Below are 15,566 nucleotides of genomic sequence, written 5' to 3'. Positions count from 1 at the left end.
CACTGAAGTGTTAGATAATTTATTTCGTTTTTTTTTTGCTTGTCGATGTATAACCATGTTCCACTTCTTCAAATTCCTGTATCTGTAATCTATAGGGGCTTTGATCCTTTATTTGTTTTGGACTAGAAAATAAACTAAAGATTAGATAAAATGAAAATTCAAGAGGGTGGTTTCTAATTCTAATAATTCATTAAGGAAATTCTCATATTGTCCCAAGTCAATTGAATCCAAAACCCATCAATTTCATTTTTGTTGCATATGCATAATTGTAGAAGATATTTTTTTGTAATGATAATGTGACCCCCCCCCGTTTTTGCTTTTTATTTCATTTTATTTTAAGGAATTAATTTCCAGTAACAAGAAAAGGAAGAATAGTTTTGGATCAATTCAAAAGAACAACAAATAATAAAAAAATAATAATACTAAATCTTTGGAATGCGTGCATTGTTTTGTTGTATTCAATTTAAAGGTTTTTTCTTTCTTTAACTAACTACAAAGATGATGGGTTTTTCACTCTATTTTCTATATAATATCGAAAGAAAAAAACCTAAAACCTAGAAAGGAAACGATAATAGAAATTGCTAATTACAAGTTTTAAAAATCTAGTTAAAATAAATAACTCTTTTTTTGACTGATCTCGTTCTCCGTGTAGGATACTGCTTTTTGGTTTAATTTCATAGATTAAATGAAGAAAACTGCTCTACTATATTAATCTACTTTATTCAAAATTGAATTTATTTCAATTTGAATAAATGTAGAAGGGGGCATATTCTAGGTTCTAAGGTCACTTAAAAAAAAAGAATCAAACAACTTTTTTAAAAATTTTTACATGTTTATTCAAAAAAAGTTCTATGTTTTAACTGAAGTTATATAATAGAGTTATTTTTTTATGTATTATTTTTTCTTATTAATTTCTTAAAGAGTTTTTCAATGAATCAGTTACGTGAATTCTGAATCCTGAGATGGTGCAGATGCCAAAGACGATGAATTTCGTTTTTTCTTTTTCTCTATTTTTGTTCATACCACCGATAATGCTTGATAACTCACAAATTTTCAATTTAATTTTTTGATTCTTGGAACTAGTATTTGTATCTATCTTTACTTTAAAAAATTTTTTTATTGAAACTTCGGGAAGTACTTTAGAAACATATGTATAAAAAAACATATTTTATTGAGTCCCTTCATGCCTACTATAACTAGTTATTTCGGTTTTCTACTAGCAGCTTTAACTATAACCTCAGTTCTATTTATTGGTCTAAGCAAAATACGACTTATTTGAAATTAATTGAATGAATCTTTTTTGATCAAAAAAGATTTATATGGTATTTCATATGTTCGATAGTTCCTTACCGTGTTAATTACCCAATTTTGGTCATTGAGATTCGTCGGCAATACAGATTAAGAGCTAGGAATAGATAGTACCTCTCTTTTCTCCCTTTCAAAAATGAAAACAAAATAAAATTGAAATGATTGAAGTTTCTTTATTTGGAATCGTCTTAGGTCTAATTCCTATTACTTTGGCTGGATTATTCGTAACTGCTTATTTACAATACAGACGTGGTGATCAGTTGGACTTTTGATTAATTAACATCTCTTTTTTTTGACTGACCTCCTTCTTGCTTTCATATGCGGGAGGTCGAATTCAGATTGCTGCTCAATTATTTGCGAACAGTGGAATTTTGACACAATCTAATAAACAAGAGTGACATCACGCTCTGTAGGATTTGAACCTACGACATTGGGTTTTGGAGACCCACGTTCTACCGAACTGAACTAAGAGCGCTTTTCTTGTTTTTTATAAAAAAACGAAAAGGCTAGAAAGAGGACATTCTTTAACTCGAATCGATTTTGTACGTATATACTATATCATAGTATATCATAAAATTCAGAATTATATGTATGTCCAATTTTATTAAAAAAAGATAAATCTAAAATGGATTCCTCGTTACTGCTCTTCTGAGCAGTAATTAGGTAGGGATGACAGGATTTGAACCCGTGACATTTTGTACCCAAAACAAACGCGCTACCAAGCTGCGCTACATCCCTTTCGATTGGTTTACAGTGTCATTGTAAACAATTCCTATCTTGTTTTCCACATCCTTCTTTTTTTTTTGTTTCATATCAGATAACAAACATATATATAAGTATAATTAAAAAAATTACTTTTTTTAGGCAAATCCTATCAATTTCAAATTTACATAAAAAGGCGTTTCCATTTGAAAATGGAATCTATAAGATCGTTCTAGTAGACAATATTTCAATTCTAATTTTGAAAATGGGGGGTTACATATACAAATACAAGAACTTCTTAACTACATGTACATCTATAGTTATATATATTACTATATATATTGTAATACAATAAAGAAGAAAGAAGGAGGATTTCAAATGCGAGATCTAAAAACATATCTTTCCGTAGCACCGGTACTAAGTACTCTATGGTTCGTTTCGTTAGCAGGTTTATTAATAGAGATTAATCGTTTATTTCCAGATGCATTAACATTTCCCTTTTTTTAATTCTAGTTATTAACATCAGAAAGGATAAAAAAATTTAGAGATACGATCAACGATCGGGGAATAACCCCCCCTTTTTTTTCTAATTCTAAAAAAAGAATTAGAAAAAAAAAGGGGGGCCGAAAGGTCATAAAAACGAGGGTTCAGGATCCAATTAAAAAAAAAGTGTTGCTAGGGAAAGAGTATCCTACGAGATACTTAAAAAAAATACTGTACAAAGATTTGAAATATAGTTTTCAAAAAATCATTATATTACTTATTATTTTCTTTTTATTTAATTACTAATTAATATTCATTGCAACGAAATATTTAAGACATTTTTTTGAGTTAATTAACAGCTTCTATTTTTTTTGTTCTTGTTCTTTATGGACCCTAAAATTAAAATAGAAGATTGGGGGTGAATCATAAATCCAAAGGAGGTTTCATGGCCAAAGGTAAAGATGTTCGAGTAACAATTATTTTGGAATGTACCAGTTGTGTTCGAAATGATATTAAGAAAGAATCGGCTGGAATTTCCAGATATATTACTCAAAAGAATCGGCATAACACTCCTAGTCGATTGGAATTGAGAAAATTCTGTCCCTATTGTTATAAACATACAATTCATGGGGAAATTAAGAAATAGATAAAATTGAGTGCTTGTATGTCAAATTTTATTTTAAGAACAGGAATAATGAGAGTATCTACGTATTATTACATATATATAAATATAAACAAATAAAATAATAGAAAGAAATCAAATCCTATATTCTTAATTCTATATAGAAACTCTATCCTATATAGAAATAGCAATCGTTTTTATTTTGATCCGATCAAAAATAGGATTTTATAGGTAAGGAATAAAAAATTATGAATAAATCTAAGCGACCTTTTACTAAATCCAAGCGATCTTTTCGTCGGCGTTTGCCCCCGATCCAATCGGGGGATCGAATTGATTATAGAAACATGAGTTTAATTAGTCGATTTATTAGTGAACAAGGAAAAATATTATCTAGACGGGTGAATAGAGTAACTTTAAAACAACAACGATTAATTACTATTGCTATAAAACAAGCTCGTATTTTATCTTTGTTACCTTTTCTTAATAATCAGAAACAATTTGAAAGAAGTGAGTCGACCCCTAGAACTACTAGCCTTAGAACCAGAAAAAAATAGACTTATTCTTCAATTGAATAACTAATCTGAAGGAATTAAAAAAGAGGTTAATATTTTGTTCGACAAATCCAATCAAGAATCAAAATTTGATTGTTACGTCTGTTTCTGTCATAAAAAAAAAAAAAAAAGAAAAGAATCGTCGAAAAGAAAAAGAATAAGTCTTTTTTTAGCGACTATATACCCTCGTTTTGTTTTGACGACTTTTTTTATAATACTAATTTCTACTCTACCCTCCCCGAGCTTATTCTACTTAAGAACTCTATTTCAAATATTTTAGTGGATTTCTTCCAATCCCCTCATTTTTTGATCTCATTTGAAATCGTATAAAGACAACTCCTATTTAATAGAGCTATTTGTGCAAGTATTTTTCGATTAAGAAGTAATTGCTTCTTGTACAGATTGTGTATGAATCGGTTATAACTATAGAATACCTCCGTTTCGTGAATTACGGCATTTATTCGAGTGATCCATAAACGACGAAAATCTCTTTTTCTTTTACCCCTATCCCGACGAGCCGAAACTAAAGCTCTTATTCTCTGTTGAGTCATAGTTCGTGTAAGTCGTGAATGAGCCCCTTGAAAGCTTGATGCAAATAAACGAAGTTTTGTTCTACGCCTCCGAGCTATATATCCGCGTTTAATTCTAGTCATTGAATAAATCAAACTTTGATGAATAACTAATTCTTTTTTTAGTTTTAGTTATTCTTTTCCCCTTTACTAGTCATTAATAACCAAACGAATTATTCCAATGTATAAAAAAAAATTCCAATGGCTTTTGCTACTCTAACCTTCCCCACCACTATTTTTGGCTAGGTATTTTCCTTTGCTTTGAAAGGATAAATTGCCTTGGTACTTGATATAAAAAAAATAGAATAACTACAAAAAGTAGTAAATAGAAATGGATAAATAGTGGGTTCCTTCGTTTCTATGGTTACTTCTAAAACGGTGAGGTCCTCTCTATACACCGGAGCTCCTTCTTTTAATTAATCAATACTATTGGTAACTTGTACAATTCACATTCTTTGGCTCTACCCCATTAATATTCCAGTAATAGATCTTTCACAATGAGATCCACTTTATACAGTAACGGTATTTTATTTTAAAATTGATTTGGTCATTTACCCTGTTAGTCCGTTTTTTCTTTCAAGAGTGGAATCTTTTTAATAAAAAATGGGATTTCCCCCGCTTAATTGATAACCATTTGTTATCATTGGGGGTTTTCTAAAAAATGGAGTTGATTGGATTTGCACCAATGTAAACCATAAGTTTCAGACACAATAGAAGATATGAATGATCTATCTTTTTGAAATAATGAATCGAGTTCCTCCATTCTATTTTATTAACAGGTACTGATCCTTGATATTTCAAAAAGAATTTCCTTTTTGTGTTTCAGTCTATGATCTAAACGAGTCGCACATACACCCGAGTACATGTTCCTCGTCGCTGAGGGCATCCCCGAAGCGCTGGGGATTTTGTGACATTTCGGATTGGCTGTCTTGTATTTCTAATAAGTTGTTTAATGGTTGGCATACGGAATCATATAAATAATGGGCTGGTTTAGATGGGTTCTAACCGGCTAATTCTGAATTACTTCTCTTCAAGATTCTCTTCAATATAAAAAAAATATATTGAAGAGAATATGAAACTAAACCTTTAATCTAAAAAGATATAAAATTAGCAGTGGTAGATTTGCATGAAATCGCTCCTATTTTTATTGAACCGCTACAAGATCAACAATGCCATGAGCTTGGGCTTCTGTTGCTGACATAAAAACATCCCTTTCCATGTCTTCGGATACAACCCATATAGGTTTGCCCGTTCTTTGTACATAAACCCTTGTGATGGTTTCGCGAAGTTTTAGTAGTTCTTCCGCTTCCAAGATAACTTCTCCCGTTTGTGCCTCATAAAACGAACTAGCGGGTTGATGGATCATTACCCTGATGATATAATAGAAAAGCTTTTTCTATTTCGCAGAATGAGGCGAGATAACCAAAAAAACAGAGAAATTTGAATAACCGTACAGGCTTTTTTTGTGCGTTGCATACGGCTCTAGAATGGAATTTACGTTTTTGACCTTTCCTTTCGGCGAAAGAAAACAAAATATAGGTTCTATTATACGCGGATCCATAAATGATCCAATTACCATCCTTCTTTTTTGTTTTGTAGGAGTTAAAAAAATACTATGATGGTTCCGTTGCTTTATATATCATTTTTTTTGATCCGTCTATGATTCAGCAATCCCAAAGTGTCTTTTTTTTTGTTTTTGTAAATAAGCTTCCGGTGTGAAAACAAAGTTTGTGACGCTGGGATGTGCCCGAATAGGGAAGATATCATTTTAAATACCCCTTTCTTATCCCATACTACTCTTTCAATATATAATCTAATTTTTTTAATCTAAAAAATTTCATATCGAATTCGAAGTGCCATGCTATTATTACTTAACTAATTCATATTTCCGAGGGCGAAGGCATAGTATTTTTTCTCTAAAATAAAAAAACTCATTGGCGCCAAGCGTGAGGGAATGCTATACGTTTGGTAATTTCTCCTCCGACTAGGATAAAGGATGCTATTGAAGCGGCCAATCCCATGCATATTGTCTGTACATCGGGTCGCACAAATTGCATAGTATCATAAATAGCCATTCCAGATATTACCCATCCACCAGGAGAGTTTATAAACAAATAAAGATCTTTGGTATCCTTTTCTATACTGAGATATATCATAAGACTAATAAGTTGATTCGAGATTTCGGTATCAACCTCTTGGCCTAAAAAAAACAATCTTTCTCGATAAAGTCGGTTGATTAGGATAAAATTTTATTCCTTAGGAGCCGTACAGGCACCTTTTGATGCATACGGTTCAACAAAAATTGTTAAAAAATCAATGTGTCGATTCCAACCCCCCCTTTTTTTTCAGAGAAGGCTTTTCTTTCTAACTTAATAAGGGAAGGGCTTGCTTCCCTTTTAAAAGTAAAAGAAAAAATAAATAAGTTTTGGCCCCTTTTATTTATTAGATATTATAATCCTAATAATAAAATAATAAAACGATTGATTAGGCCTGTCAGACTAACTTGATTCATTGATATTTTTTTTTCATCGAGATTCAGTTGAAATGGGGATGGTTTTTTCTTGTTCCTGAATGGGCTTCTTCCTTTTTTTATTCCGTTTTTTTAGGTTTATGCTCTACTCCGAGTAAAAGGAAAAATTTGCCCGATTTTGATTTGCACATATAGGACAAATGAACCAAATACCGCGTCTTTTTTTTTTTTACTACTCCTTCTTTTTTTTTCAATTCATTTCTTTCACATGTCTTCTGTCAAATAGTCAATAAATTTTTAATTATATTATTTTATTTGATCAACAGTTTTAGATCACCCTGTTTCAATTTTTTGTATTTTTTTTATTTTTTAATAGAATTTTTATCATAATTTTGATATCATATTCATATCATATTAAGTAGTAATTATAAAAATATTATATATTAATTATCAATTGGATTTTTGCTAAACGGAGCCTGGATACTTAATTTTATTAGTCCGATCACGTAAACCATAAAAAATTTTTGATAATCTAATATCAATCTAAATACTCCCTGCATTTAATTCTAATTTATTTTTTGCGCTTCGCGTTACAAATTTTTGATAATTCAATCAATCTTTTTGAGCGAAACAGAGGATATCTCGATCGAGGGAGAAAATGGGGAAATCCCATATAGCCCAATATATCTGACAAGTCGCACTATATGTCAACCCAAGATGTATCTCCTTCTCCAGGACTTCGAAAAGGTACTTTTGGAACGCCAATAGGCATGAAATGAAAAAAAAAGAGAATGAAGTTCTCTATTTCACTTTGATGTGGAAACGTAAGACTGGGGTTTCATTTTTTTTTATCATATTATCCTTTTTTCCTACTTTATTAATATTAATCATATTTAAATTAATCATATTTAATACAGAAGTTGAATAAGCTAAAATAAAATATAAAATAAAAGTAAAGTAAGAGAGAATGAATAAAAATTAAAGGAAACTTTTTACGAACGGGCTTCTGAACAACAATAGCTATCTTGGTTCATATAACATAGGATTCACCCCCATTGCGTATTGGTACTTATCGGATATAGAATAGATCCGCTTCCCTTTTTTCCTATGAATCGAATTGTTCCATTATTACTAACAGAATAGAACAAATATTAATCCTTTCTCCGAAATAATTACCTAAAAAGGGGGGGTCCGTAACATAGTTTTTTCCAATGCAATAAAGTTACATAGTGTCTATTTTTCATTGATAAAGGGGTATTTCCATGGGTTTGCCTTGGTATCGTGTTCATACTGTTGTATTGAATGATCCCGGTCGTTTGCTTTCGGTTCATATAATGCATACTGCTCTGGTTGCTGGTTGGGCCGGTTCCATGGCTCTATATGAATTAGCTGTTTTTGATCCCTCCGACCCTGTTCTTGATCCAATGTGGAGACAAGGTATGTTCGTTATACCTTTCATGACTCGTTTAGGAATAACCAATTCATGGGGCGGTTGGAATATTACAGGAGGGACTATAACGAATCCGGGTCTTTGGAGTTACGAAGGGGTAGCCGCAGCACATATCGTGTTTTCTGGCTTGTGCTTCTTGGCAGCTATTTGGCATTGGGTATATTGGGATCTAGAAATTTTTTGTGATGAACGTACAGGAAAACCTTCTTTGGATTTGCCCAAGATTTTTGGAATTCATTTATTTCTTTCAGGAGTGGCTTGCTTTGGTTTTGGCGCATTTCATGTAACAGGATTATATGGTCCTGGAATATGGGTATCCGACCCTTATGGACTAACCGGAAAGGTCCAACCCGTAAATCCGGCGTGGGGCGTGGAGGGTTTTGACCCTTTTGTTCCGGGAGGAATAGCCTCTCATCATATTGCAGCAGGGACGTTGGGTATATTAGCGGGCTTATTCCATCTTAGTGTTCGTCCGCCTCAACGTCTATACAAAGGATTACGTATGGGAAATATTGAAACCGTCCTTTCCAGTAGTATTGCTGCTGTCTTTTTTGCAGCTTTTATTGTTGCTGGAACTATGTGGTATGGTTCTGCAACTACTCCCATCGAATTATTTGGTCCTACTCGTTATCAATGGGATCAGGGATACTTTCAACAAGAAATATATCGAAGAGTTAGTGCCGGACTAGCTGAAAATCAAAGTGTATCAGAAGCTTGGTCTAAAATTCCTGAAAAATTAGCTTTTTATGATTATATTGGTAATAATCCAGCAAAAGGGGGATTATTCCGAGCGGGTTCAATGGACAATGGGGATGGAATAGCTGTTGGATGGTTAGGACACCCCGTCTTTAGAAATAAAGAAGGGCGTGAACTTTTTGTACGCCGTATGCCTACTTTTTTTGAAACATTTCCGGTTGTTTTGGTAGACGGAGACGGAATTGTTAGAGCCGACGTCCCGTTTAGAAGGGCAGAATCTAAATATAGTGTCGAACAAGTAGGTGTAACTGTTGAGTTTTATGGTGGTGAACTCAATGGAGTAAGTTATAGTGATCCCGCAACTGTGAAAAAATATGCTAGACGGGCTCAATTGGGTGAGATTTTTGAATTAGATCGTGCTACTTTGAAATCCGATGGTGTTTTTCGTAGCAGTCCAAGAGGTTGGTTTACTTTTGGGCATGCTTCGTTTGCTCTACTTTTCTTCTTTGGACACATTTGGCATGGTTCTAGAACCCTCTTCAGAGATGTTTTTGCTGGTATTGATCCAGATTTGGATGCTCAGGTGGAATTTGGGGCATTCCAAAAACTTGGAGATCCAACTACAAAAAGACAAGCAGTCTGATGCAACATTGCTTTTTTCTTTTAGTTTCTGTTTGCGATTTTTTTGATTTCATTTAATAGGTAGGGTACTGTAGGAATCTTGATTTAAATCGCTGCCGTTTCTTTGACTCTTTTTTGTTCTTTATCCGGAGGTATACTCCTTCAGTAAACATAAACAAAACAGGTATGAAAGCTATAATTGTAAACCACGATCAAATTTATGGAAGCATTGGTTTATACATTTCTCTTAGTATCGACTTTAGGGATCATTTTTTTCGCTATTTTTTTTCGGGAACCGCCTACAATTTCAACTAAAAAATGAAATAATTTTTCATTCTCTTCATTGACGTAATCAGCCTCCAACTATTTGGAGGCTGATTACGTCAACTAGTCCCCGTGTTCCTCGAATGGATCTCTTAGTTGTTGAGAGGGTTGCCCAAAGGCAGTATATAGAGCATACCCAGTAAAACTTACAAGTAACCCAGATATAAAGATGGCGACTAGAGTTGCTGTTTCCATTATTATATAATTGAAAGACCACAATGGATCTATGCTAAGATCGTTTATTTACAACGGAATGGTATACAAAGTCAACAGATCGTAATGAATACAAAATAAGATTTATGGCTACACAAACTGTTGAAGATAGTTCTAGATCTGGTCCAAGAAGCACTACTGTAGGGAAGTTATTGAAACCGTTGAATTCTGAATATGGTAAAGTAGCTCCTGGATGGGGAACGACCCCTTTGATGGGTGTTGCAATGGCACTATTTGCGGTATTCCTATCTATTATTTTGGAGATTTATAATTCCTCTGTTCTACTGGATGGAATTTCAATGAATTAGACTGAGAAGAATCTTGAAGTGCTAGCTTTTTGTTCGATACAAAAAAGTAAAGTATGTAGGTCTAAAATTTTGCACCTATTCTCCTTTGGTAGTTCGACCGCGAAATTTTTTTCTGCATTGTATATTTCCGGAATATGAGTGTGTGACTTGTTAGAATTGACCCTATGGATAGTACAGAGAAGGGGGTCTGTCATCTTTATCAAGATGGTTTTATTTCGTCGGATATTCATTCGAGTATCTGGAGCACGAAATAGATCAAATAGATCACAAAGTTTTCGAACTATGATTCATACTTAATACTTAGACCTCGTAGCCGGACTTCTTTCCGTTCTATCTTATAAATTTTCATAAATCAATTTTTTTCTGCTTTTAAACTCTTATTTAGATCAAAGGACAAACGCTTCTTTGTATTTTATGTTTTTAATCATTATAGCTCTTTTTTTTTTTATTGAATAAGTGATGATCCAATGGTTCTCACTCAGTGAACTTTGGACTTTGAAGGTTTCATTGAATTATCGTGGTTTTCGTATGAATCTGAGGTTTCAATTAATAAGTAGGGTCTTAACAAGAAAATTCCTATCAATAATAAAGAAAACAAGAAGAAATCCGTATTCCCATTCCATACAAATACCAACTAAAAAAGACAATAACGGTAGGTAATCTAGAAGATTCAAGAGGCCTGTAACGATCAACACAACATAAAGACGTATGAGCTGACTTGAGTTTTTGGCATTTAACCACAAAGAAGAGCTTTCGCATTTTGACTCTTAAATAATATTGAATGAGAGAGAAGTTTAAAACTTTATATTCCATATCCGTTTCAATCAGTATTTGGGTCTTTTTTTTGTTTGAGCTGTACGAGATGAAATTCTCATATACAGTTCTTGGAGGGGGAGGAACCTTGGTTTACCTATCTCAATAAAGTTTATGATTGGTTCGAAGAACGTCTTGAGATTCAAGCGATTGCAGACGATATAACTAGTAAATATGTTCCTCCGCATGTCAACATATTTTATTGTCTAGGAGGAATTACCCTTACTTGTTTTTTAGTACAAGTAGCTACGGGATTTGCTATGACTTTTTATTACCGTCCAACTGTTACTGAGGCTTTTGCTTCTGTTCAATATATAATGACTGAAGCTAACTTTGGTTGGTTAATCCGATCAGTTCATCGATGGTCGGCAAGTATGATGGTCCTAATGATGATCCTGCACGTATTTCGTGTATACCTCACCGGTGGTTTTAAAAAACCTCGCGAATTAACTTGGGTTACTGGTGTGGTTCTGGGTGTATTGACCGCATCTTTTGGTGTAACAGGTTATTCTTTACCTTGGGATCAAATTGGCTATTGGGCAGTCAAAATTGTAACAGGTGTACCTGACGCTATTCCGGTAATAGGATCGCCTCTTGTAGAATTATTACGCGGAAGTGCTAGTGTTGGACAATCCACTTTGACTCGTTTTTATAGTTTACACACTTTTGTATTACCTCTTCTTACGGCTGTATTTATGTTAATGCATTTCTTAATGATACGTAAGCAAGGTATTTCTGGTCCCTTATAAATAATATAGATTCTAGATATTTTTAATTACTAATTTATCTTATTACTTGGTGAAGGAACAATCGTATTTTATTGCTATAAATATGGATTATTAAAAAAATAAGACATGTATTTGGATATTTCCCTTCAACTCCACAATATTGTATTATTTTTTTGACATAAAAAGTTGAAGGGAATTCTATGAAGAGAAAATGGATTATGGGAGTGTGTGACTTGAACTATTGATCGGGCCGTGCAGAAATATGACTTTATCTGCTACATTGGAATTCACAACCAAATGTGTCTTTGTTCCAACCACTGTGTAAGCCCCATACAGGGGATAGGCTGGTTCACTTGAAGAGAATCTTTTCTATGATCATAATACCCGACGATGTCGTGGATGAGTGGGCTCCGTAAAATCCAAAAATCCAGGAGATTAAGGGATGGAACATAATCAGGATTATGTTTTTAGCTATTTTTTACTAAAAAAGAGCTAAAAAAATAAAAAATTAATAGTATGTAAATGCATTCATTTCCTCTGCATCGACTCGATTTCTGATACTATCGGAGTGAATACAGGATCTAATGAAGAGTAGAGGGTAGACTTCATTAGTAACAAGTAAATCCTTTGTATTTGAAAAATCTCGATATAATTTTTGAGATTAAGGATTAATTGATAAGGTATGAGACGATCCAGAAAGCACTTAATCATGATCAACTTTTAAGCTTACGTGGGTGTTGAGCATTTACCTGTAAGAATGGAATTTATGGTAATCTTTAGTTGCAATAACTTTGGAATCGGATAATTCTTTTTTTACATATTAAATACTTGTGGATAACATATATATTTTTTGTATGTATTAATTTAGTTTGGTTAATTCTTGCTCGAGCCGGATGATGAAAAATTATCATGTCCGGTTCCCTCGGGGGATGGATCCATAAGAATTCACCTATCCCAATAACAAAAAAACCAGATTTGAATGATCCTGTATTACGAGCTAAATTAGCTAAAGGTATGGGTCATAATTATTACGGAGAGCCCGCATGGCCCAATGATCTTTTATATATTTTTCCAGTAGTCATTCTTGGTACCATTGCCTGTAACGTAGGCTTAGCGGTTTTAGAACCATCAATGATTGGTGAACCTGCGGATCCTTTTGCAACTCCTTTGGAAATATTACCTGAATGGTATTTCTTTCCTGTATTTCAAATACTTCGTACAGTGCCTAACAAATTATTGGGTGTTCTTTTAATGGCTTCAGTACCGGCGGGATTATTAACCGTACCCTTTTTGGAAAATGTTAATAAGTTCCAAAATCCATTTCGTCGTCCAGTCGCGACAACCGTCTTTTTGATTGGCACCGTGGTGGCCCTGTGGTTAGGTATTGGAGCAACATTACCAATTGATAAATCTCTAACTTTAGGTCTTTTTTAATTAAATTTATTCAATTGTAAAATAAAAGGCGTGGGTATCTAGGGAGTAGTCATTTCAAAATGAATTCTCCCTAGATACATATCTAAATTAATTTTATTAAGTAAAATAGGTTTGACTGGAAAATCGAAATTACGTTGAAGGTTTAAAATCCATTTCAATTTTAAATTGACTTTTTAGTCAAATTTTTTTTAATGCTTTTTTTATTTTTTTTCTAAAATGTCTAATATCTTTTTTACATCTTCTATGTGAAAATGTTCCATTTTGATAAGGTCTTCTTGACTGTTATTCAAAAGATCCAATAATGTATGTATATTGGACTTTTTGAGACAATTATAGATTCTGGGAGGCAATTCTAATTGGTCAATAAAAATATATTGAAACGCTAGTTCTTTTTTTTTTTTTCTTAGGTTAACTAATCTATTATGAAAAGGAAAAAGGGGTAAAGTAACTTGATGTTGATTGTTCTCTAAATAGAACGTTTCTTCTTCTACATGTAGAAAAGGAATAAATAAATTAATCAAATTCCGGGAGGCTTCATGAAGTGCTTCTTTAGGAGTTAAACTTCCATTTGTCCATATTTCTAGAAAAAGAATCTCTTGTTTTTCATTCCCATTCCCATAAGAATGAATACTATGATTCGCATTTTGAACAGGCATGAATACAGCATCTATAGGATAACTTCGGTCTTCAAAGTTATTTGACATTTTTAAACTATATCCGCGATTCCTCTCGATTTTTAATCCAATACACAAATTTATTGGTTCCGTTAAGGTAGCTATATGCTGTGTATTATCAACGATTTCCACAGAGGGCGGTAAAACTATGTCTCGAGCAGTTATATATCCGGGACCTTGGACACAAATAAGCGCGTTGCGCGTTCCATATAGATTACTTTTTAATACAATCTCGTTCAAATTCATTAAAATTTCATGTACTGATTCTTGAATACCGACTATGTTAGAATAGTCATGTGGTATGTTCTCAGATTTTGCACGTGTAATACATGTTCCTTCTATTTCGCCAAGTAAAGCTCTTCGCATCGCAATGCCTATTGTGTCGGCTTGACCTTTCATAAGTGGAGACAGAATAAAGCGTCCATAATAAAGACGCTTACTGTCTCTTCTTGATTCAACACACTTCCACTGTAGTGTCCGAGTAGATACTTTGACTTTCTCTCGAACCATAGTAATTTTATTTGATCAGATCATTGAATCATTTATTTCTCTTGAAACCCTTTCAGCCTTTATTTAGTTCTATACACGTCGTTTTTTAGGGGGTCTACAACCATTATGTGGCATAGGGGTTACATCTCGTACGAAACTTAAAAGTATACCGCTTCTACGAATAGCTCGTAATGCTGCATCTCTTCCTAGTCCAGGGCCTTTTATCCTTACTTCAGCTCGTTGCATACCTTGATCCACTACTGCTCGAATAGCATTTCCTGCTGCGGTTTGAGCAGCAAAAGGTGTTCCTCTTCTTGTACCCCTGAATCCACAAGTACCCGCGGAGGACCAAGAAATCACCCGACCCCGTACATCTGTAACGGTCACAATGGTATTGTTGAAACTTGCTTGAACATGAATAACTCCCTTTGGTATTCTACGTACATTTTTACGTGAACCACTACGGGTATTTTTACGTGAACCAATTCTTAATATAGGTTTTGCCATATTTTTTCATTTCACAAGAAATATATGGATATATCCATTTCATGTCAAAACGGACCTTTTTTTTACTAGCTCCTTGGAAGTGCCTTTTCCTTTAGTAAGATTATCCTTGTCTTTGTTTATGCCTCGGGTTGGAACAAATTACTATAATTCGTCCCCTCCTACGGATTAGCCGACACTTTTCACAAATTTTACGAACGGAAGCCCTTATTTTCATAGTTGTTATTCCTTAATTCTCTTAATATACTTATTGTTGGACGAAAAAAAGGTTTCTTGATATTTTTGAATCTTGAATTGTATCTTCGTGAAAGGAATGTTGAATTTCAAAAAACCACTGACTTATTTGAATCCTTGTTATGGAGTCTAGAAAGTGGCTGTTCCCCGATTAACTTAATACCTAAGAACTTACTAAAATTTTTACCCCCCTTTTTCTCCTATAGGTATACCTATACAAAAATATGTCGAATCCTTTCAGAAGCATGACCTAAAATAAAAAAAATCTTTAGTATCTAAACAAAATCGAACCATACCGTTCGGAAGTGATTCATAAAGAAAACTTTCATTAATTCATTTTTTTCTTTAATTTCATTCGGGGTAAAAAATTCTA

The 15,566-nt window shown here is 33.4% G+C and overlaps 1 protein-coding gene and 1 non-coding gene across 2 annotated transcripts; one reads left to right on the top strand and one right to left on the bottom strand.

Moving 5' to 3' along the window:
* The first annotated feature begins 7 nt into the window (after positions 1 to 7).
* On the top strand, positions 8 to 12,084 carry LOC125603316 (photosystem II CP47 reaction center protein). The gene is made up of 2 exons (XM_048774412.1): positions 8 to 10,457; positions 11,238 to 12,084. Exon 1 carries the CDS (start codon positions 7,968 to 7,970, stop codon positions 9,492 to 9,494), a length of 1,527 nt encoding a protein of 508 aa, XP_048630369.1. The 5' UTR covers positions 8 to 7,967; the 3' UTR covers positions 9,495 to 10,457; positions 11,238 to 12,084.
* On the bottom strand, positions 1,710 to 1,783 carry TRNAW-CCA. Its single transcript has one exon. It is a non-coding gene; the product is annotated as a tRNA-Trp (tRNA).
* Positions 12,085 to 15,566: the final 3,482 nt, after the last annotated feature.

The sequence above is a fragment of the Brassica napus genome, unplaced genomic scaffold (assembly GCF_020379485.1).
Source record: "Brassica napus cultivar Da-Ae unplaced genomic scaffold, Da-Ae ScsIHWf_314;HRSCAF=505, whole genome shotgun sequence".
Taxonomy (NCBI): domain Eukaryota; kingdom Viridiplantae; phylum Streptophyta; class Magnoliopsida; order Brassicales; family Brassicaceae; genus Brassica; species Brassica napus.
Note: the sequence above shows the minus strand (reverse complement) of the source record. Positions and strands in the feature narration are given on the sequence as shown.

Coding starts and splice junctions, on each gene's coding strand:
- LOC125603316 (XM_048774412.1), top strand. CDS start 7,968: ATGGGTTTGCCTTGGTATCGTGTTCATACTGTTGTATTGAATGATCCC.